The sequence below is a fragment of the Equus caballus genome, chromosome 13, assembly GCF_041296265.1.
Source record: "Equus caballus isolate H_3958 breed thoroughbred chromosome 13, TB-T2T, whole genome shotgun sequence".
Classification (NCBI taxonomy): Eukaryota; Metazoa; Chordata; class Mammalia; order Perissodactyla; family Equidae; genus Equus; species Equus caballus.
The window spans coordinates 3,933,893-3,957,931 of record NC_091696.1 but is presented as its reverse complement, the minus strand read 5'-3'; the positions used below and the strand labels follow the sequence as shown (position 1 = coordinate 3,957,931).

The 24,039-nt window shown below is 53.1% G+C and overlaps 2 protein-coding genes across 4 annotated transcripts in view; both read left to right on the top strand.

Moving 5' to 3' along the window:
- Window positions 1–909: 909 nt before the first annotated feature.
- RADIL (Rap associating with DIL domain) overlaps window positions 910–24,039 on the top strand; it is a 69,726-nt gene continuing 46,596 nt past the window's right edge. Inside the window, exons 1-3 of one of the 3 annotated variants that reach the window (XM_023655188.2) lie at window positions 1,260–1,824; window positions 2,189–2,330; window positions 5,169–5,767. In XM_023655188.2, coding sequence (XP_023510956.2) covers window positions 5,233–5,767 — 535 coding nt within the window. In that variant the 5' untranslated portion in view covers window positions 1,260–1,824; window positions 2,189–2,330; window positions 5,169–5,232. Of the gene's footprint in view, window positions 1,066–1,259; window positions 1,825–2,188; window positions 2,331–5,168; window positions 5,768–24,039 lie in introns of those variants that run through there. The other 2 variants (XM_023655187.2, XM_070230692.1) reach the window with 2 other exon arrangements.
- Window positions 16,189–20,551, top strand: PAPOLB (poly(A) polymerase beta). The gene has a single exon (XM_023655189.2). It carries the CDS (start codon window positions 16,381–16,383, stop codon window positions 18,307–18,309), a length of 1,929 nt encoding a protein of 642 aa, XP_023510957.2. The 5' UTR covers window positions 16,189–16,380; the 3' UTR covers window positions 18,310–20,551.

Genomic DNA, 24,039 nt, shown 5'->3' with positions numbered 1-24,039 from the left:
AGCTGTCAACAAAGAGGTCCACGCCCAGGGTCAGAATTCTGCATCTCCGTGTCCAACGTGCCGTCAGTCTCACAGCCCTGTCTGTGAGAAGCCTTTCTCCAAAGTGGACCCAGCGGGAGGGCTGGTGCCAAAGTGAGCTCTAAGGACACGAGCTACTTTTAAAACAAGTGACCTAAGGAGGGCTGTTGGGCCAGAGCCCCAGAGCTGACCCGGCTCTGTTTTAAGCAGAAGAGTGCTGTCATCTGATTTGTCATTTGCAACTCTGGCTGCCCAGTGGGGCACAGACTGTAGGGGAGATGGAACCAGCCACCCTTTTCCTTTTTCAGCGTCTTAGATGTTCATATATTGGGCTGCTCCATTTCAGTTAAGTGTTTGCCTTTCCTCGGCTCCGTGGCATTAAAAAGTGGGGACAAAACACTGCTCGCCGGTGCCCCAGAGCGTGAGGCCAGCACGTGGCACCCAGTTTACCCTGGCCCCGCCCCTCCTGCAGAGGCCCCGCCCCTTGGCTGCGCAGCCCCGCCCTCTCCCAGAGACTCCACCTCTGCCTCCGAGGCCACGCCCACACCCGTTAATTGGCCTGCAGGTGGCGCCGGCGCTCCGCCCAATCCCTCACCGGCTCTGCACTCCCCCCCAGGCCCCGCCCCTCGAGGCCTCCTCCCCGTCCATTGGTGGGAACAGGAGGAGCCCGCACACGGCCCGCCTCTTCTTGTAGCCGGCCCCGCCCCCGAGGCCCCGCCCCTCGAGGCCTCCTCTCTCTCCATTGGTGGGTACAGGAGAGCTCGCACACGGCCCGCCTCTTCTCGTAGCCGGCCCCGCCCCCGAGGCCCCGCCCCTCGAGGCCTCCTCCCCGTCCATTGGTGGGCACAGGGGGAGACCGCGCACGGCCCGCCTCTTCTTGTAGCTAGCCCCGCCCCTGAAGCCCCGCCCCCAGGCCCCGCCCCGTCCGTTGCGGCCGGCAGGAGGCGCCGCGCCACGCGCGGGTCCCGGGCACGGGCCCGGGCCAACGGCGGGTGTGGGAGCCGCGCGGGAACGCGGCGGCGGCGGCGGCGGCGGGCTGTGCTGGAGGTGAGTGCGGGCTGCGCGAGGAGTGGCGGCGGAGGGGGGCGCCTCCCGGCGGCGGCCGGGGCTCCGGGGCGCCGAGGCCGCGGGGCGCGCGCTGGGGCAACGGGGTCCGCACGGGGCATCTCCTTGGCCGCCCAGGCCAGGCTTGTCCGGTTGCCATGGAAACCGGCGGCTCTCGGGGCCCGGGCGCGGCCCCAGGGGGGCGGGACCCGAAGGCCGGCGAGTGCGGGCGAGGGCGGCCCAGCCTGCGGTTTTCGGGGGCGTGGGGTGCGGCCAGCGCCCCCTGCGGCTCCCAGAGCCTGGCCCCGACCTGCAGGGTCCCGCGGGCCTCAGTCTCCCGGGTGGTCCCCTTGCGGGGGGGGGCGGGGTCTGGCAGCACAGGAGCCGCGGGGGAGCGGGGCGCAGGGTCCGCACCCTCCTCCAGGGTCGGTGTGACATCCCCCCGCCCACAGCCCGTCTTGATTCTCCTGTGCACACAGCAGCGCCTTCCCCACTCGTGTGCCAGCTGAAAGCATTGTCTCCCAGCTATTTCTGTCCCACTTCCAGCCCCTCTGCGAATACTGCATCTAAGAAAACATACGCTGAGCTGGAGCTCCTGGGGTGGCCCCCGTGGAAGAAACTGGCTTTTTCCCACCAGGGAGCGGGTTGGTTGGGGCCCCTGGGTGGAGCCGCAGCCCCGCCCGCTCAGCCCCCAGCGCCGTGTCAAGTGTTTGGTTAATCTGAATTGCCAAAAAGAATTTTCCAAGTCACCGGCGATTACAGGTGTCTTCAGTCAGCTCGGGCCACCTCTCGTGCATTCCAGCGGGGAGCCGGTCCTTAATCCCATGGGCGGAAAAAGTCAGTCCCGTCTCAAGAGGCTAGCATGTCAGAATTAAATCTGATTCAATTATTTTTGTATTTAAAAGCATCTCTCTGGCTGGAGCTGTCGAGATAGGATTTATGGACCGTGGGGGCTAAAGCAGGGCCTGCAGATCTATGCTCTTCCTTTCCTGTCCGGGTGGAAATTCTAATGGATTCCATATTCCCATGTTGGAACAGCCACGTCCCTCCACCCATTTTGTCAGCCCTGCGCTGACCTCGCTCTCTGCCTGCCCTCACTGGTGTGACTTGAGCTTGTTTTCCTCAGAAACTGGATTCTTCCTTGAGAACAAGAGAAAAACATTCTCCAAGAGAAGCAGCAGCAAACGTCCCACACCCTCGTGTGGGCCCGTGTTCCCCCAACTATTTGTGTGAAAGAGGAGAGAAGAAAGCAGAAAAAGAAAAGGCAGGTCAGGCTCCCCCAAAGAACAGATCTGGTTACCCAGGGTGCGCACGGCTCTGTAGGATATTCCTGCCCTCTTGCCCTTTCCAAAAAAGGATCCGTCACTTTTTCTCAAACAGGCAGTACTTGTGGATAGGCGGAAGGTGACGTAAACAAGTGGCTCCCTCCCTGGTTACTCTCTGAAAATGGCCACAGAGAGAGTGACCCTGAGAAGATAAAAGCTTCCTGATCAGCTGGATCAGAGAGATCAGGGGCTGTGTTTACTGGGACTTCCTGGGGCTTAGGAAGCAGGGTCTGGAAAGGAAGGCATCAGATTCTCTCCTCTGTGCCCTCTGCTCGCTTCATTGACACCGCCAACTTTGCCTTCTAGCCCAGCACGAGAGATTGCCGGAGGGGAGGGAGGGCCCCTCACTTCCAAGGCCCCGGGAGGGGACCTGGCAGCCGTGCATTTGTAGTTTTCTGTTTCTTTCCTGTATGAGCAGAACTATGTAAGCTTCAGACCTTACAGAACCTGGATCGGCCCCCGGGTGCATAACAGCAATTCCCTTCTCCGTTGTATCTGGGGGTCTTTCAAACTCCTACGTTTGCGCCCTGACTTTTCTGCCCAGACCCGGTCTCGCAGTTTTCAGCATCATATTTAAATTTACACTCAGACATCATCTCGAAAGGCAGAGGCTTCTGCCTAGTGGCAGAGGCCACACTGTGGGCCACTCTCGGTTTGGGTGGGGACCCGGGGGGCTATGCTTGAAGGAGGCCAGGGAAGCGGAGAGTGGGGTCGGAGAGGCCCGGGTTGGACGTTTCGGAGGCAGGGCTGTGTGACCTTCAGAAGGCTCAGGGTGGAGTTGGCAGCCGTGCGAAGCTGCTGGCGTGCATGGTGTGCAAACGCACAGCCATGTGCTTGTCAGGCGAGCACTCTCTGAACGGCTCCTGCGGTCACTTCACTCGAGGCCTCCGACAGGTCCACGAGGGGGGCCCTAGCCAGCTCCAGGCTCCTTCCCATCTGACCAGGAAACTTGTCGCACATTCCTCCGGAGGAAGAACGAAGCGGTTGACATGTTTCCTCCTTGACAGCGTGACTCGCTGAGGCCAGAGAGCCTCATGTGCTCCTTCTGCTTAGGGCACTTGACTGCTTTGAGCGAGTTCAAGTCTTCAGAAAGCCCTGACACAGTGACAGGCTTTGCAGGGGTAAAGCGTAAGCAACAGGCTGCAGGGCGGGAGGAGCGCCCCCGGCCCACCCCAGAGGGCAGACGTTTGAGTTTGGGTTTGGAACCCAGTCTTTGGTGCACAAAGCATTTTGAAGAGTTCGGGGTCCTCAAGGATGTCCGGGGGCTGGTTCTGGCTGCGTTGCTGGCAGGCCTGCTTTTCCGCCTGAATTCCCGACAGCCCTCGGAGGGGGGTGGAGGGGTGGGTGGGAGACCTGAGAGGACGTGACGGAAGCCTGGGTGGACAGCGAGGAGGATACCCCGTTCACCATGTCGGTGTTGGCGGCCTGGGCGGTTTGGGGTCAGTGTGAGTCCTTTTCTTTGGGCGGCTCCCCCGTCACTGTCACCTGCTCTAGCAGCCACTTTCACTTCCAAAAGCCCTTTCCAGCGCCCCGGGAGCCACGAGTGAGTCGGGACGAGGGTTCTGACTTCAGGCAAGTCTACTGCTGATGTTCATGGCCCTGTGAGGTGGCCGGTGCTGCCCTCACTGGGACCTGGGCCGCTGTTTCCAGAACCTTCTAGAAAGTGGAGTTTTCTTCTCTGGTCTGTCTGCTTTTGTCACTGGTGAGGACACGAGCTTAGCAGTGGGGTGCGTTAGTCAGGAGACGTGTGCGGTTTTCCAGTCTCCACGGACTTGTAAAGCCTTCGCTTTTATGAAGCAGAGACATCTTCCTTTTCCTCAGCCTCCTGCTCCCCCAGAACTTTGAGGGAACCTGACAAACGCTCTCTTTAGCGCTCTAGGCCCTGGGAACACTAAGTGCACCAGAATTATGGTTTTCTGACACACCAAAGGGTCCCCGAGCTGTTTTCTCATTTCCCCGGCTCTCTGCATCTCCGGCCTGGCCAGGGCTGGCGTACCAGGCTGGATGCGGTGGGTGGAATGCATACATTCCAGTCATGCCTCCACGGTTCTGGAGGAGCCCTTCTGTGTCCACTGTGGTCCCTCGGACATTCTAGCGCCGCCACTCCCGGCAAGTGGCTCCTCCAAGCCAGGGCCGGGCCTCGAGAAGCCGCCTTTTGGGGGGTTTGTGTTTTGAATGTCTGATCGCTTATTACTCTGCTAATGTGGCTGCCACCCTGCCCGTTTTCCTAGTGTCACCTGTATTTGTGATGAATTTTCCACATTACAGGCTGTGGTGAAGGAGAGAGGGAGTTTAAGGGGAGAAGGCATTTCACACGCTCCGTGGTGTGTAACTTTTCTGTGGCTGCCACGTTGTTGGGTTGTGTCCCATGTGACCGGGCCAGCCCTGCTCAAGGTCTGCTCTGCGAGGACAACTCGCACCCACGCTGTCCGTCACGGTTCCCTGGCTGCCTGCGTGTGGTGTGCATGGTGCCAGCACCTTACAGGCCGCCACCCTACAGCAGAGCACGTCTTACCTGTTGGTGACCTCATCACGCCTCCTAATAATGGCTTTCCTCGAAGGGCATTTCAGCCCGTTCACACCTGCTTTGTCCCCTGTGGCCCCTGCCAGCTCAGCCATAGCCTCACTTGGGGGCTCTGTTGGGACTTGGCCGAGGGTGGCGTGTCTGCTGGTTCTGTTGGGCCCCGGATGGCCCCTGGGTCTGTTAGAATTCCCCTGAGCCTCCTTTGCTCTTGCTGCTCCTGACGGTCAGCGCTAACCCAGCTTCCGTTCCTCTCCCAGGACCCGGCCTCTTCCCCGCCGCTGGCTGGAGCCCTCGGTCCTCATCCACGAAGACTGACCCACCATGTTTTATGGGACCCACTTCATCATGTCTCCACCCACCAAGAGCAAGCTGAAGCGTCAGAGTCAGCTGCTGTCCAGCATGCTGTCCCGGACGCTGAGCTACAAGGACCGTGACCTGGACGCCGCCCTCTCCAGCCTGGGGGCCAGCGACGACCCCGCGGAGCTGTCCACCCAGCTCTCGGCCCCCGGCGTCCTGAAGGTGTTCGGGGACAGCGTCTGCACAGGCACCCACTACAAGAGCGTCCTGGCCACCGGCACGTCCAGTGCCCGGGAGCTGGTCAAAGAGGCCTTGGAGCGCTATGCCTTGAGCCCCGAGTGCGCCAGCCAGTACGTGCTGTGTGACGTGGTGGGCCAGGCCGGCGCCTCCGGGCAGCAGTGGCAGGCCGAATGCCTTCGGGTGTTTGGGGACAACGAGAAGCCCCTCTTGATCCAGGAATTATGGAAACCCCGAGAAGGCCTGTCCCGGAGGTTCGAGCTGAGAAAGAGGTCAGACGTGGAGGAGCTGGCGGCCAAGGATGTGGACACTATGACAGCAGGTGACGGGGGAAGATTCAGGAAAAGCTGGGGGCTGGTCAGGGAGATGGACAGGCAGAGGTGCAGGGGCCTGATCGGGGGAAACCGTGGGGAGGAGGAGAGTCAGGGCCTCTGTCCCGGCGTCTGAGGACTTCCCCCACCATTCCCGGCGCTCACCGCACCTGTCCTGGAGACGGCACTGTCCACGCGGTGGGACGCCCGCCCGCTGCTGTTCTTCAGTGGCTCCTGCTGGGCTCCTGCCGCGTTGTAGGGCGGGTGCCTCCTTTTGTTTAGAGACCCCTCCCCAGCTGTCTGGCAAGCCTGTCATTAGCTGCAGGGAGCACCTTGTCCAGTGCAGGTGGCAGACGCGTCACAGAGCATCCTGCAGTGCCCGAGTCCCTGAGCGATCAGATGAAAACGTGCTGGAAGCCGGGCCTCCAGAGGGGACGGGGGCATTCGCTGTGCGTGGGGTCGTGGGTGCCAGGGCAGTTGGAGGCCGTGTGGAGGGAGGCCCAGCCTAGGAATGGTTGGTTATTGTCCCTCTGAGGCGTGCCAGGAGCCGCGGGCGGCTCTGAGTCCCTGCCCGAGGGCGGGAGGGAGCCTTCTGTGGCCTGTGGGCCACTGCTTTGTGCAGGGCTGTTATTCAATTGGTGGGAAGAATTTGTTTGTCTTAATAGGTAAGCGCCACAAGCGATAATTTTTTTAATGCCAAAAGACTCTTAAATGTATCTCAGATCATCTTTGCCTGTTTCCTAGCTTCCCATAGAAAACGGTGGCTTTACACAAGTAAGTGTACTGGTCTTCTGTGGCCCAGAGCGGAAAGACATTTAATGGCCTCAGGAGACTTGTCACTTGATTCGTAGGTTGCAAGGGGCCTGGAGCCCTCGCCGACATTTTGTGTGCATCCCTGAGGTGTGGCGCACTCTCATTTTCTCCAGTTCTGCTGCCATTGAGAAGCCTGCCTTGCACCATCAGTATGTGAAGACAAGGGGTGTGCATGGCGGTGGACTCCCGTGGGGTGGGGTCCCTTGGGCCTGGCCTGCGCAGCTCTGGGTGCCACGGCTGGCACTGGGCAGCAGTGGCCCTCTGTTCCCTTAGGCAAATTGCTTTACCTCTTTCGGCCTCAGTTTCTTGATCTGGAGGATGGGAGCGTGACTCTCCCAGTGACGTGCGGAAAGTTCTTAGCGCTGCCACAGGAAATCATAGTCGTGTGTTATGATGATGATGTCTGTCCTGCCCAGGGGAAGCGCTTTGCTCTGTGTGCTGTGGGCCGTGGGGTGCTGAGGACGGCTGGGGGTCCCCCGCCATGGAGGGTCTTCTATCACTGACGTTGTCCACAGTGCCTGGCACACGGGGTAATAAAAAGCCGGCCACTGTTGGGCTGACGTCTGATGAAGTCTCTGCAGACGAGGCCCCACTCCTGAGGCTCCGGTTCAGGTGGTTGGCTTTTTGTCCTGACTCTGCCTTGCCATACTCCAGGGGACTCTGGCCGGTCCCCTCCTCCTTCTGGAAGGGGCCGCAGTGGTGTGGGTGGAGTGGCCAGTGTCGTTGTCTGCCCTGTGTGTGCTCTGCTGAGTGGGGTGCAAAGAGCCACGGGCCAGGCCAGCCCTGCCCGTCCTGAAAGTCCCTGTACCCCGGGCGCCTGGGGGCCTCGGAGCGCCTGCTCTGTGTCACGGGGTGATTGCTTGGGGGGGCCATGGGGACCATCGCAGGAGGCCGGGCTTTGGCTTACGGTCACCAACCCCTTTGAGACCTTCCCTTTTACATCATTCGAGGCAAGAGAAGGCCAGTGCCACAGCCCGTTGAGCCGGTGGTGGCTTTGCAGGCCTCCCACACAAAGAGCCTATTGAGCCGGCCCGGCTCGCTGACACACTTCTCCGGCTGCAGCGGGTTGTGTTACCTGCCCTGAGCAGGCCTCCGCCTCCCTGGCCTTCCACTCGGGTGTGGGCCGTGCCGTCCCCTCGCCAGTGACAGTGGAGCGGGCTCGGAGAGGCCCTCGGGGGCTGCGGGTTGTCTGAGCTCCACGGTGGCCCAGGCTCAGGGCCTGTGCCACGCTTGACCCGGATGGAGTCCACACCTTCGAGTTAGCGTCCTCATTTGGTTATTCTGATGACACATGGATATGTGGACACAAAGCTGACATGCTCACATGGGGGCACACGCGCCCTGATCTGCTCCTCTGTGCAGAGCGTGGTGTGGCCTCGGGGCCTCTGCAGGCGGCTGTGCGCCGTGGCTGTAGCACACTCCCGGCTTCTCCCAGCATCCCGGAAGGACGGAGCCCCAGGGAGCTGAGTCGTGTCCCATCCCGCTTCCTGAGAGCTGCTGGGTGGCAGCTAAAGTGGCCCAGTGTCCCCCTGCCATCCTCCCCAACGGTGGGCACAACAGAGAGACCCAAAGTCGCCGTGATGTGGAGGCGGGCGAGGCGCCTAGGGGGTGTTTGGTGTCGCAGGTTGGTGGCCGTTAAGTTTGATAATAAGAAAGAATTGCAAGCTCATCTGCCGGTCCTGCCAGGGGAGGCTTCCCCCCGAGGTCCTCACGCCTGTGGCTGCATCCCCTGCCTTACGTGCCCCAGGGAGGGGGCTGCTGACCTCCCACGTGGCCTGTCCCTGCTGAGCCCCCAGGAGGCTGATGGCCCCGCAGTGCCGGCCTGTGCTGAGAGAGCGGGCGCCTGCACTGGCCTGCATGTCGCTGTGAGGCTGGCGGTGGCATTTGCTGTGCTGGGACCAATGCCGAGAGGGGGGGTGTTTCGGTGGGGTGGTGGGTGCCACTGCTGAGCGGTGCTCCGGGCACCTCGTTCCCCTCCTTCCTTCCCCAAAGGACAGGTAAGGTGGTCCCTCCTCCCCATTGAGCCAGTAGTCGACCTCATCTGGAAGAAGTGGTGGAAAAGGGGAGGGACCCCCTGTGTGCGTGCACACGTGTGTGCGTGTGCGTGCACAGGCATGTGCGTGTATGAATAACTGCTGGCCTTCCCCGGGCTCAGGTCCAGATTACTGAATGCCGTCACAGTAATTTTCGTTCTTTAGTGATTGTTCCCACAAGTCCCACAAGAGTCCCACAAAAGACTTGCCCTGGTTGCGAGTTGGGGCTCACTGGTCATACTGGTTTGAGAGGAGGTCTTTAGCCAAAGCCCACAGTGCGCGCCTTGGTGGCTGTGGAGCCGAGGAGCGTTGGGGAGCGGGTATGTGGGGTGGGGGGGCACCTGCTGGCCTTTCTCCTGCACGTTGACTGGGACCCCCCAGCATCAGGTGTGAGAGTGGGGGTGACAGCCCTGCTTCCCCGAGGCCTGCAATAAGAGCCCCCGGGGCGCCTCCACCGTGTGGGCCTGGTTAGGCGCCCCAGTGAGGCACCTGGCTCTCCGGGGCTTTGTTTTCCATAAATGTTGCCTTTTCACAGCTGCCAGCTTCCCCCTCATTTCCAGTATCCAAACATCGTGTGTCAGCTCCGGGAGGGGCGGCCGTGTGGGTGCGGCTCCCACTGCAGTTTCCCACCAGGCTGGCCCGGAGGACGTGCCACGTGGAGGGGCCCCCGGGCCTCTCCCCGAGATAAGGAAGTGATCACTCTGGCTCCCTTTGGGGAGGGGGGCGGCCAAGCCATGTGGTTTTTGTCAGCGGCTAGGGAAGGGCGAGAGGAGGGTTTATTTGTGTTCCCAGAACGGAAGAGCGTGTTTGGACTGGGTTTCTCAACCTCAGCCCCACTCACGTTTTGGGCCTGCAGTCGTTTGCTGTGGGGGCCACCTGTGCGTCGGAGGATGTTTGGCAGCACCCAGGCCTCCACCTGTTAGATGCCTGGAGCATCCCCACCAGCTGTGGCAACCAAAACGTCCCCGGACATTGCCAAGTGTCCCTGGGGGGAAAGTCGCCCTCGACTGGGGACCACTGATTGCACCTAGTGGCCAGGACACAGTTGGGGAAGCTCGGCTTGTCGGCCACAGCAGCACCTCCCCGTTGGGGCCGTGGATCAGGCCACGCCGTCTCCCCTGGGGCGCTGAGGGACTTGGGGTGCCTTGGAAGCCCAGGGTCTTGAGGGGGGTGACGTGCGGAGCCTTTTTGTGCCTGTGGACGCCTTCTGGGCCCTCAGGGCTTGGCGGTGCTCCGTCGCGGCGGGCAGGGCCACCTCTGCTTTGCTGCCCCTTGGGAGCAAGGCAGGCTCAGAGCGTGTCTGCCGCCACTGCGGCCTGGGTGAGCTCTGCAGCTCCAGGGACATCTCTGCGTTGGTCCCTGGGCTTGTGATGTCAGACGTCGGGCATACACTAGGTGCTTGCTAAGTGCCTGCTTACGGATTGAAGTGACTTAGAAGAGCAGGCGCCTCTGTAAGTCTTGGCTTCCACGTGCATCCAAGACTCCAGGGTTGGAATCTGGTTTCCTTGCAGGGGGAGGTGGCAGGGTGACTGTCCCCCGGTACAAGCTGTGGTTGAGGAATGTGCCGCTCTGGCACCTGACAGCCCCTCTGCTCCAGGCCCGGCTGGAGTGGCCGGTGGTGAGAGATGTGTCATCTCTGAGGCCCCTACTTGGGTGTGCGTTTGCCGTCCCCCTTTGTCATCCAGGGATGGGCAGACAGGGCCCGAACCCACGGTGACAGACAGGGACGTCTGGCTCCACTGGAAACCTCTGCCATCTCTGTCTGCTAACTGGGCACTGTGTGTGAGTCCTGTGCTCACACGCCCCCCCCCACTCTCTGCTGTCGTTTTCATCTGATGCTTTTTCCTCCCGCTCTGAATCTGATTTGTAATAACTCTTATCTCGGGACGAAGGGGGCGATCCAGACTCCTTCTTTTGTTTAGGAGAGGCTGCCTGGAGTCGTGAGGGGGACGTCCTCCGAGCCTGTTCTCAGTGACAGAGTCATTGTGGGAAACGCTTGGTTGATGTGGTTTGGTAAAAAGCAAACCACCCCCACCTTTTTTCATCAGTCTAAAACTAGGAAAGTTATTAAACTTAAAAGACATGTTTGAGGATTTTTAATTCAAAGAGAACATAAAGTTGAGTAAGTTTAGCTGCTCACAGCCAGGTTCCTCCTTCAATTCACTGCTTGGACTTAAAAAAAACTCATAGCTTTCAGAGTCACATAGAAGCGCAGCATCAGCAGTGGGCTTAAGGGCCCTGTTCTCGCCAGCTGGGTGGTCCCCACCTGGGGCCTAGCCGGCACACCCCCTGCTCCCCTGGGAGACTTCCAGCCACACTGTGTAAGGAGCCTCCAAAGGGGGCCGCTCAGCGCTTAACGCAGACAACACAGAGGAGATCTTAACTGGTGTCAAATGTTTGAAAGACATAAATGATAAGAGGAATTGGCGAACTTATGGCCAGGGTGGACGCTGTGGGGAAGGAATGGAGCCAGCAAAGGAAGTGCGTGCCCGCAGGGGGCAGAGCCCTCCGGGGTGTTGGGGCACAGGGGCTCTGTCACAGTGGGGGTTAGGTGTCAGGCTGGGGGGGGGGGTGAGCCAGAACCCAGCCGCTTCTCAGCCCTCCAGCTCTGTGATCCCAGTTCACAACTGTCCAGCTTCCTTGGCATTTGGCCCCAAATTGGAATACTCAAAACATGAGGGTGGATGTGGACGGTCGTCCTGAATGACTAGTGATTTCATAAACTAAACGGCACTTGCTTAACTCGTACGTTCTAAAGCCTGTTTACAGTTCGGCTGAAATTGATTTAAAAGTTCTAGAAGTATGTTCAAGAAACCTCATTAGCCAGCGTTTGCTGTGCAACTAGCGTAGCAGACCAGTCTGTTTCTTGAAGCCGTTCGTGTTGCACGATTTCAGTAGACTGAGTCAACCTCTTCAATGCTGCCTTGAAACAGGCAGACAGAAAAGCAAAATTCTGAATTTGATTAAATGGAAATAGAGACCTGACTTTGTGCCGTCAACCGCCTGAAGCATTTCCAGGAAGTAGTAACATATCAACAACTATGTTGTTATTAACATTTAAACCACGTCGATATCTGTTGGTTCCCGACAGTGACTTATAATGTTGGTGGAAAGATTCTGGGGCGTGTATTTCAATCATACAGAGGAGTGTCCCTCATGGGTTTGGACAGTATGCTTGTGCAGACCCAGTCAAGTCTCTCTTTTTCCTTCTGAAGGTTAAAGTGGCAGAAATATTGCCAGAGGCTTCCAGAGGCCCTGGACACACGTTCAGATGCGTACAGAGTGGAAACAGTAAACGAGGCTGAGCCCACCTCCTTGGCTGTGCTGTCCTTGCACAGACTGAGTCCGTCTCTGGGGAAGGAGACGGGACGAGACGAGCAGTGCAGGGGAGGCTGACCTCAGCGCTGAGACGTGTTCTAATCAGTGGTCATGAAGCCTTGTGGTTTTGGGGCAGGAACGTTCGAGCAGGTGGAGGAGCAGAACAGAGAGGGCAGAGGCACCCGTGTTGACTGGCCCCATGGGGACGGGGTGTGCTGTGGGCAATCACAGGTTGTGGGGAGAGGATTTTGTAAACAGTGTTGGGATAACTGGCTTCCACTATATGGAGAAAAATAAACTTGGATCCTTACTCCAAATGCATTGAAGACCCAGGTGTCAAAGGTAAAACTATAGAGCCAAAAGAACGACTTCATAAAGAAGGCCTAAAAGGCACAGACCACAAGGGGAAGGGGTAGCTGGGTTTGATTATATCACAGTTTAAACTTTCTCTCCCACTGAGGATACTGTGTAGATAAGCTAAGATCTGCCCGTGGTGCCGGCTGTGAGGCCAGTCATAGCCTTTGACTGAGGCGTGGTTTTCCATCGATGGAGGTACCCATCACCCGTTCTCTCACCCTGGGCACTCGGCTGCATCCAGCTGCTTCCTCCCTCAAACAGGGGCACTACGACCCTCTTGAGGGGCTGTGCAGAGTTCTCTGGGGGTGTCCTCCCAGGAATAGACTTGCTGGATTATAGGCAGCTCACCGTGTTTCCTAGTGAGCACTGCCGGGCAGCATCCTCCCCAGAAAGGCTGCTACAACAGTGGCCTGCTTTCTTGTGCGGCCCTTCCAGTCCTTATGCACTGAGTACGAGCCCTCCTCCCTCGACTCACAAAAGGCCCCCCTGGAAACACTTTCCAGTCAGAAGCGGCCGCTGTCCCATGGGCTGCTAGGGTCATGCAGCCGTGGAAACTCTACAGCCAAGAGGTGGGAGCAGCTGTGAACTGAGCCATGCAGTGCTTTCCCAAAGGTCACCATGTGTCGATTTGAAACTGCCCCTCTACCTAATCAAAACTCAGGAGGGGCCTGGTTAACTCAGTTCGGTGTGCTCTGCTGCAGTGGCCTCAGTTTATGGGTTCAGATCCTGGGCACGGACCTACACCACTCGTCAGCCAGGCTGTGGTGGCAACCCACATATAAAGTGGAGGAAGGTTGGCATAGATGTTAGCGCCAGGATAATCTTCCCCAGTAAAAAAAAAAACCCAAAACAAAAAAAAACCCTCAAGAAATCAGTCTTCTGGATATTGATTTGCCAGTGACTTGAAGGAGAAATAATTTTCTCTTTTGTTCTCATTCATTTATTTGTTGGCAAGTAATTGTTGAGTGCTGCCATCTGTTAGGGACTTGACTAGGTGCTGGATATGCAGCAGTTGACAAAACAAGTAGATCATGTACTCAGGGACCCGAGAGTCTAGTGGGAAATAAAGATGAAGACATAATCACTCAAAAAACATATAATTACAAATTGTGACGCATGCCCTGAAAGAAAAGTACAGGTGCCAATTTAGCATGAGGGTTGGGGAAATTCTCTCTGAGACGAAATTTAAGCCAATCTCAAAGATGACGAGACACTAACCAGGTGAAGAGTAGTGGACAGTTGGTGGGGCAGGGAGAAATTTCTGGGCAGAGGGACTAGCACTATGCAAAGACCCAAGGATGAGAGAGAATGGCACAAATGCAGGGCACTGAAAGAGGGCCACTGTGGCTGGGGCATAGGGGGGACGTTGTTGGGGTGAGGCTGGAGAGAGGGTGGGGGGAAAGGCAAACCTGGGTTGTTAGGTATTTTGGATTTTAGACTAAGTTTAATGGGAGGCCACTGGAGGGGTTAAAAGACCACTTTGGCTACGAGGTAGAGAATACTTTGAGAAAGTCAGTAATAGGAGAGTAATTAAGTTACTGTGGGAGCCTGGGTGAGCGTTGATGGTGGCTTGGACTAGAGTTATGAGGGAAGTAGGTGGGGAAAAGTGGGTGAATCCCAAATATATTCTGGAGGTAGAATCCACAGTATTTGTAAATGAACTGGATGTTGGGGATGAGAAGGAGGGGGGAGTCAAGAATGATCCCCAGGTTTCTGGTATGAGCATCTGGGTAGATGGAGATGCCATTTACTAAGATGGAGACTACGGAGAGAGAAACAAGTTATGGAGGGAACAGTAAGAGTTCTCTCTAGACCATGTGAAGTTTGAGACGTCCAAATAGAGGTGGCAGATAGGAAGTCAGATGATAGGGACCTGGAGCTCAGAAGAGTCTGCTATAAAAAATTAAATCAATCTGTAAATAGGCGATATTTAAAGGCTAAGTAACGGAGGAACACTCAGCAAATTAGACTGAGAGGAAGCCAGAGATGTACAAGACAACACAAAAATGTGGTGCCATGGAGGCCAAGATGAGGCTGCTACAGGTCACAAAAGGTGTAGACCATGGGATCCATTTGATAAAGCAACAGAGAAGTCACCAAAGACCCTCCTGATAGATGTGCTACTGGAATGGTAAGCACACAAAGCATATTGAAATGGGCTGGAAAACAGGTGCTTAGATTTCTGGCAATACGTAGGATTAATTATTCTGAAGAATCTTTCTATATAAAGTACCCAGAAGTGCTGGATAAAATATAGCAAATCTCCTTTCAGATGCATAGCTGAGTACTCAAGAAAAGAAAGGACATCCCTAGGGGTGAAAAAAAAAAAAAACCCACAAAAGAGGAACCTTCAAACCTCAGAATCTTAGCTGATTCTGAAGCTATAATCGCCCTGGAGGTATCTGCCAGTCTTGGTAGCTAAGAAACTTAAGTTTAATGGCTGCCCAAGAAAGTCGCACAGAGCCTTAGGACCTTAAGAGGTAGGGAGTTGGAACTGAGACCCCCAAATATAGTTGGAACCCTCAAGGGGTGACATATTGAGTGACAATATGGAACAGGAAGAATCTGCTACCTGGTAAAAGCTGATGACAAAGAGTTACCTTTCTTGATGGGCTCTGGGTGGGGAGAGCTAAAGACTCTTCCCCAGGATTGAAAACTGCTCTTCCTCTCACACATGTTTGAGGTTCAAAAATCACAGTCCTTACGTGGTCTGGATAACCCCTGGATGAGCATTTAAATTACAGTGTACATAATTTGATAGTGCACGCAGACATCTGAGAGAGACAAAGCAAATCCCCTTAGAAGGACACATCCTTCACACAGCCATGCTGAGCCTCGCCAGAGATGAGCCCACAGCCTCAAATTACAAGACACGTGAAGCAGTGCCACTCCAAATCAGTCCGTAGAGAACTAGCTATACAATCAGATTAGGAACTGGGACTGTTATAGAATACTGACTAAGTATGTGTAAAACGTGTAAAGAAACAAAAGGCAGAAAGAAAACAGGAAAGAACAGAATGTCACCCAGAAAGGCAGGGAAGATTTGGGAAAGGACGAGATAATGCTTCTAGTAATAAAAACATAAGCATTCAGTGAGGGCTTAAACAGCAGACTAAATACAGCTGAAGAGAGAATTGGAGAAGTGAGAGGTAGATCTGCTGTCGCCCAGAAAGAAACACGGAGGAAGAGACACAGAGAACACAATGAGAAGGGCTGTCATGTGTCACATGACCAGAATCAAGAGAATGCCGGGAGAGCATCTTCCAAGGACACGCCTGAGAATCTTTCAGAGGTCACGGAATGAAAAGCATGAAATTCAGGAATCATGGGGTATCCTGTGTGAGACAAAGAAACAGGAATTTACCCCTTGACACCTAGCGGTGGTACCGCAGGAACCAGGGGCGGAGGAGGTTTTCACAGCTGCCGAAAAGACGGGACAGGTGAGCAGCAGTTTTGGCCTGACTGCAGACTCCCCACCAGCAACCACGGCAACCAGAAGACAGCAGCTAGGACCTCGAAGGCGTGGCGAGAACGGAACCGTCAGCCCAGAGTGGCAGGCCCGGCTGAACGTCATCCCGGCCGCGGGCCACGGAGGCCACGCCGGGAGCTGCCGCCACCAGCGGACCCTCGCGGTGAAGGGATTGCTAAAGGATGTGCCTTCGGGAGAGGAACACCTGAAGCTGCCCCTGGAGAGGAAGCAGATCTGAGGCGTAAGAGGAAATGGTGAGCGAGGGCTAGATGGGTGGGTCTGGGTAAATAATGAAAACGAGGCCGAAAACGAAGGCGCGCCCCTGCCCACTCCCACCCGCCTGATGGCCGCGTTGCACCCCTGGAAACTACAACTCCCGTGAAACTCTGCGCAGCGCGCACGCGTGCTGCGCGTGGCGTGCGTGGCCGTTCTAGAACGCCGCGCCGAGGGCCCGGGCGCCATGTTGGGGCCGAGGGGACGGCGGAGAGGCGCTTGAAGCGGCGGGAGCGGAGCGGGAGCGGGTCGCCCCCGGGCTGGTAGGAGCCCCGCCCCTCCGGCCTCAGCGGATCATGACCCGGGCGGCCGCGGGGGTCGCGGCGGCGGCGGGGGCGGCGCGGAGGGGCCGGCGCTAGAGATGATGCCGTTGCAGGTGACGAGCCCGGGACCCCCGCCGCCCCCGCCGCCGCCCAAGCACCCCGGCATCTCCGCGCCCATCAGTCTGGCCGCCCCCAAGGAGACTGACCGCGTGCTCACCCGGAAGCTGGTGGAGACCCTGAGGCCCTTCGGGGTGTTCGAAGAGGAAGAGGAACTGCAGCGCCGGACTCTGATTTTGGAGAAATTGAATAATCTGGTCAAGGAATGGATCCGGGAGATCAGCGAGAGCAAGAGCCTGCCGCAGGCCGTGGTGGAGAGCGTGGGCGGGAAGATCTTCACATTCGGCTCCTACCGGCTGGGGGTGCACACGAAGGGCGCCGACATAGACGCCCTGTGCGTGGCGCCGAGACACGTGGACCGCAGCGACTTCTTCACCTCCTTCTACGACAAGCTGAAGCTCCACGAGGAGGTGAAAGACTTGCGGGCCGTGGAGGAGGCGTTTGTTCCCGTCATCAAACTGTGTTTTGATGGGATCGAGATTGACATTTTGTTTGCAAGATTAGCACTGCAGACGATTCCAGAAGATTTGGACCTAAGAGACGATAGTCTGCTTAAAAATTTAGACATTCGATGCATAAGAAGTCTTAACGGCTGCCGAGTCACTGATGAAATCTTACACCTCGTCCCCAACATCGACAACTTCAGGTTGACTCTAAGAGCCATCAAATTGTGGGCCAAGTGCCACAACATCTATTCCAATATATTAGGTTTCCTAGGAGGGGTTTCCTGGGCCATGCTAGTGGCGAGGACTTGCCAGCTTTATCCAAACGCCATAGCATCCACCCTTGTACGTAAATTTTTCTTGGTGTTTTCTGAATGGGAGTGGCCAAACCCAGTGCTGCTCAAAGAGCCGGAAGAGCGGAATCTTAATTTGCCTGTGTGGGACCCAAGGGTAAATCCCAGTGACAGGTACCATCTTATGCCTATAATCACACCAGCGTACCCACAGCAGAACTCCACCTACAACGTGTCTGTTTCCACAAGGATGGTCATGGTCGAGGAGTTTAAACAGGGGCTTGCTATCACACATGAAATCTTGCTGAGTAGGGCCGAGTGGTCCAAACTTTTTGAAGCACCCAGCTTCTTCCAAAAGTACAAGCACTACATTGTACTTCTAGCGAGCGCACCAACTGAAAAACAGCATCTGGAGTGGGTGGGCTTGGTGGAATCAAAAATCCGAATCCTGGTGGGAAGCTTGGAGAAGAATGAATTTATCACACTGGCGCACGTGAATCCTCAGTCGTTTCCAGCACCCAAAGAAAATCCCGACAAGGAAGAATTTCGTACAATGTGGGTGATTGGGTTAGTATTAAAGAAACCAGAAAACTCTGATGTTCTCAGTATTGATCTCACCTATGACATCCAGTCTTTCACAGACACGGTTTATAGGCAAGCTATAAATAGCAAGATGTTTGAGATGGATATGAAGATTGCTGCGATGCATTTAAAAAGAAAGGAACTTCATCAGCTGCTCCCTAATCATGAGCTTCAGCAAAAGAAAACACAGTCGGCAGAAGGTGTCACGTTGACAGCTTTGAGTGATGACAGCCTCGACTTGACCGCAGACAGTGAAAACAGCATGTCTGTGCCTTCACCTCCTAGCACTGTGAAGACTGGCCCAGTGAGTGGCAGCTCTCAGGGCAGAAACAGTCCTACCTTGGCTGTAATGGCAGCACCTGTGAGCAGCGTACAGGTTACTGACGTTTCCTTGCCACAGGTGTATCCCAGTGACAGCTCCGGGGGTACGCCGAGTGAAAGCGTTGCTCAGACTGCCTCTCACCCAGCTGTTTCTCCGCCCCCAAAGCCCACGGTCACCAGAGTCGTTTCTTCAGCCTGTCTGGTGAACCATCCACCCAGGCCTTCAGGGAGTGCAGCCGCAAACATAGCTAACCCTATAGTAGGAGTCTAGGGGACATTCTCATCTCATACGGAGAAAGGACCAAGGACACCAAAACAGAAGAGGAACAGTCTCATAAAGGGACAAGCACAACCCAATTAGAAACTCCACGGAGCAGCTTCTCTGTTGGCCTCGTGGGAAACGTCCAGGGCAGACCTTTCCAGTAGCCCTGCTTATCCTGTTCCTGTTGTCAGGAATTCAATAAAGCAGAGTGAACTGATGAAAACAACTTTGAGGGTTCATAAACAGTATCTGCCAGCTCAACCTGTCGTCTTCAAATGTGAAAGGAGGAGGAGGAAGGGGACCAAAGTAGAAAGGACTCAAAGTAGATTTAAGCTTGTTTGGTCACTGCCTTTACTGGGCTAATCTTGATCAGAAGTCCAGGTTAGTGTGTGAAGCTGAAAGTACTGCTGTCAACGTGTCTGATTATTAATGTGTCCGTGACAGTTCTGTTAACTCTTCCAGAGGACTACTGCCCTTAAAGAGAAAAAAGAGAGAAACCCTGCACTATATTTGTACCCGTGGCTGACCTCTGGACTGGATTTATCTTTGATGCGTTGTTGGGGAAAATTTGCAATACAAAGTGGTATCAGAATGCCTTGCAGTGATGATGCACTTTATGTATATTTTCATTAGAAGATAGAACTAATTTTAGATTTTTCAGCTTGATGAATTTTAGCTTTTTTTCCTGAAGAGTTTTTTTCATTGTTAACCTTCAGCTTGGGTACCCCCGTGCCGTGGTGTCCTGTACTTCAGAACAAGCATGAAAATGCATCTAGCTCAGTCCCTGTGAGGTAGCTGTGACCCTTCAAAACGAAATGTCAGCTCTTAGGGTGTATGTTTGACACGAAACAGTGATTAGTAAGTCCTCGGTTTTGATGGGACATGATCAAGAAATGAGATCTTGGTTTTATCTGTAGAATTGGCTTCTGGTGCCCACAATCAGCGATCGAACAGCACACATTGTCTTGGAGCTCAAAAAGCTCCATAGTCTTGTCCTTAATCATTTGTCCTGAAGCAAAAAGGCTTTTTGCCTCCCCCTGCTCTTCTTGGTTCCTATGCACAAGGTCTGCTTATGTGTTGTTTCTTAAAAAAACCCAGAATGCTAATATTTTCTTAACCGTAGTGTGGAACCAGCAATCCTGTGGCCGTGTGGCATAAAGCACTAAATTTTGGTTCCATGGCTAATATTTTGATAAGACTTTACTGAAAGTAATGCCTGTGAGCCATGTTGTCGATCTTGGATGGCCATTTGCTCTCTGCATATGAGAAATTTTGTGTGCTCCACAGAGTACCTGCTTATAGTAAAGTTAGTTTCCAGTTTAAATGTGTAAGCAAAAAGGCATTTTCTCCAAGAATTTTAAACCAATTTTTATTTTTAAATGACTTAACTAAAATTCATCAGTGAATTTTATGTGTAGAAACATAACAAATAATTCCTAGCAAGTGCTTGATGTCTAGTCAGCTGTCTAGTCAGCTTTCTACTCTTGTTTTATCCTACCAAAGATTAGGAATACCTTTCTTTAAACAAGCAAAAAAAAAAGACCGCTCATAATTAAGCAGCAGAACATCATGTTTAGGAAGCATGAGTGACAGCAGCTGGAGATGAATGAAAACTCAATTTTGATCTGACAGGTTCTCCACTTGGCTGGTTCCGACCTTCGCCTCCCCCAGCCGTGTTCCTTTCTACCACATGCGCATTGTTGACGTTAAACTGTAGCTTCCTAGACCCTTTCCCTATTCTTCTAGATTAATCTTCCAAAGCAGCAATGCGGTCTTTCTCCTTTCACGCTCTGTAGTCACTGAGGCTCTCTTCTCATCATTCCTTCCGACATCCAGGACACGGTGTGTCTGTCTGCCCCCTCCGCCCTGTGTGGTCACCCTGCCCTCCACCCCAGTGAGAAGGCAGGCGAGGTGCGCACAGTGCCTGTGTGTTGCAAGTAGCTGTGGTGTCGGGTTGAAATGGCCAGGCACAAATTTAGTCTTGTCATTTTGTTTACACATTGGGGAAAATTTGCTTATTAAATGTTTCATGTAACTGTACTTGTTTTACCAAGCTGGAAACTTGGGCCTTTTTAATTCTAGTTTTCATTACCTGACTGTTAGACTATTTTTTTCGTATGATGTGCATAGTGTCTGATGGCTGGAGTTTGCTTTGTTTTATAGTATCTGTACTCCTTGTATTTTTCAAGCACTATTTTGGAAACAGATGATGTATTTCTCCGTTAAAAACACAATAAAAATAAACAGCAAAGAAGCAAGCATAGGGGTTTAAATCTGACAATAAGAGTTCAGATGTTCCGCACTGTTCAGAGAATGGTGGAGACGCTGGTGAGCTTTTCAACTTGGTTAAGTCTAGAATTCATGTTATACTTTTGGGAGAAAAGATGAGAAGGTTAAAATTTCAAATCAATACAAGTAAAAAAATGGAGATAAAAAGTCTTAATCCTAAAGAAGGCAGGAAGGAAAGGAGGGGAAAAGCAGAGAAAAAAACTGTATACAGAGAAAATACAATAGGGGCTGGCCTAGTGGCCTCATGGTTACGTTTGCACACTCTGCTTTGATGGCACAGGGTTCATGGGTCCAGATCCCGGGTGTGGACATACACACTGCTCATCAAGCTGTGCTGTGGTGGTGTCCCACATGCAAAGTAGAGGAAGATGGGCACAGATGTTAGCTCAGGGCCAATCTTCCTCACTAAAAAAAATAAAGTAAAAAAGAAAATACAATCTAGGATGGAGGAAATGAAACCAAGTATATGTCATTGTATGTAATAAATGGACCAACCTTCCTGACTAAAAGACGGATTGTCAGATTCCATGGAAAAACTAAGTCCAGCTCTATGCTCTTTTATTTACAAGCGACACACCCAAAACGTAAGACATAAAAGAATGGAAAAAAGATGTGCTAACAAAAAGAAACTGTCATAGTAACAATATCATCCAAACAGATTTCAAAGCAAAAGTAGTTACTAGGGACAAAAGGACCACTGCGTAAGTGAGAGAAGAAATAATGCAGCAGGAAAATAGAACCATTTAAAACTTGTTTGCACTTAATAAATTAGCCTCTATGTAAAGTAACAAAGATTAACAGAAATTGCCAAAAGTGTCATTGTCAGAGAAGATTTTAAAACAACTCTTTCATTAATGATATCAAGCAGACTGAAAAAATGGAAACGTTTTCAACACAGCAACAGTGGTTGGCAAACTTTTTCTATAAAAGGCGAGATGGTAGATATTTTCAGCTTCGTGAGGCCACACGGTCTCTGTGTCAACTACGTAACTTTACCTTTGTAGCGTGAAAGCAGCCCTGGGGGACAGGGAAAGAGACGGTCAGGGCTGGATCTGTCACCCGTCCACCCAGCTGGTGTTTGTCATCCCTTAGCCAGTGGACATTTATTATAGAACCCCCCATGCGACAATTGGAAAATGCATATCATTCTCAAATAAGCATTGGGCATGTATAAGAGTTAACCTCACGATAGGTCAGAAAGCCAGACCCAACATATTTCAAATGATCTGATTCATAGAACAAGGTTCTCTGACAGGACAGTGAGTTAGAAATCAATAACAAATAGTGTAGAGAAGAATCTCCTAAAAAGGACACAAAAGACCTCAAACCATAAAGGAAGAGATGGATGAACAGAATCTAATTGTATCAAATAATGAACAGCAAAAAGTGAAAAACAGGCTCTAAGCGGGGAGAAGATTTCATAATAAACAAATGAGACAAACGATTGCTCTCCAGAATATATTAAGGATGCGCCCCTTCCTACCACGCAGAGTCTACTTGGAAAGGTCAAACAGCCTAATTAAACTCGGGCAAAAGAAACGCACAGGCGTTTTCCCGGAGAGACTGTTTACGAAAACGACGTCCAGAAAAGTCGGGGAGCACTTTCCTGGAGACTCTGTCCCGTGGGTCACCAGAGACGAGCGCAGGAGTGTTTGTAGCCATGTTTTGTTATAGCCTGAAGCTCCAGATAACCCACATATCCATAAGTGGGGCGTGGATAGATAGTGGTGTATTCGTGCAGTGAATAACATAAAGCCGTCAGATTAAATGGACCGTAGCTCAGTGCGTCACTGTAGATGCATCTCATAATATTGAGGGAAAAAGAAAATTGCAGGATGCACAGTGTGATACAATTTATATAAGGCTTAAAAACAAGCAAAGTAGGGCAGTATAATGTAGGGTTATGAGAATGTGCGGTATAGCAATAAATGAAAACCAAGGGCATGCGGAACACAGGCTCCAGAGTAGTGGCTCCCTTTGGCAGGCTCAGAGGTGGGGAGACGTCAGGGGGGCGCCGCGGGAGAGGGCGGGGAGACTGGAAGCACCCCACTCTTTCCAGGTCAGGTGGTGGATGAAATGGTGTTCGTTTTTATCATTAGTCTAAGTCATAAATGCTTTCATATGACTGAAATATTTTATGATTAAAAAACTGATATCAGAGTGATATCTTAAAACGTCTCCATCAGTTGAGAACTGCATTTGGCCAGATAACATAGCTGCACACCATGCAGGTTTATTTTCTTTCATGTTACAGAGGTAGTGAGTTCAGGGTCGCTCAGGCGTCTTTCCTGGCCGCCAAGGACCCAGGCTGTGTTCACTTTCAGCCCCACCATTCTAGTTCATGCCTTCCATCCTCAAGGTCACCTCAAGGTGCAGGATGATAGTGGGGCCACTGCCAGAAGGAAGGGAGGGGGGGAAGGGCAGGTGTCCCTGTAGATTGTGTCCTCCTTCCACGGGGCTTTCCTAGAAGTCACAACAGTGACATTCCCTCCCCTTTCACTGACTGGAACTTAGTCACATGGCCACGCCTACCTGCAAGGGAGACTGGAAGATGTCATTGTTGTTAGCCGGGTAGGTTCCCTCATCGTTCCTCACCTTTACACTGTTAGGAAGAAGGAGGGAATGGATATCGAAAGGCAATGGTCACAGTCTCTGACACAGCGCTCAGAAGTCCCAACACTTCCGAATAACTCAGGGGTCAAAAAAGATCCTCTAGTGTCAATCAGAACTGAACAGGGATGGAAATGCAACTTGTGGGATGCAGCTAATGCGTTATTTAGAAGGAGGTCACATAAAAAAATCTTTTTTTTTTTTTTTAAAAAAAGGGGAGCCTACCCTGTGGCCGAGTGGTAAAGTTCGCGCTCCACTTCAGTGGCCCAGGGTTTCGCCAGTTCGAATCCTGGGTGCGGACATGGCACCGCTCATCAAGCCATGCTGAGGTGGCATCCCACATGCCACAACTAGAAGGACCTACAACTAAAAAAACCCCATATAACTATGTACTGGGGGGCTTTGGGGATAAAAAGGAAAAATAAAAAATCTTAAAAAAAAAAGTCACAGCATTAAATGCTTATACTAGAAAATAATAAAGACAAGATCAATGAGCTATCTGTTTATGTAATTAGGGTAAGAAAGGAATATGATAAATCCAATGAGAAGAAAGGAAATAACATAGAGCAGAAACTAAAGAAACAGAAAACAAACACGCAGTGGAGAGGATCAATAAGGTGAAAAGTAGGTTCTTTGAAAAGACTAACAAAATAGTCAAAACTGTCAAGATGATGAGGAAAAATAAAGATGGTAAAGATAAGCAATCTTCGGAATTTAAAAGGGGATATAGGTACAAATGCAGTAGTGAGTTTTAGAGAAGGATCTTAGAGACAGCTTAATGCCAGTAAATTTGAAAACTTAGACAATATCCTAGTAAAAGATACCTACAAAAACTCACTC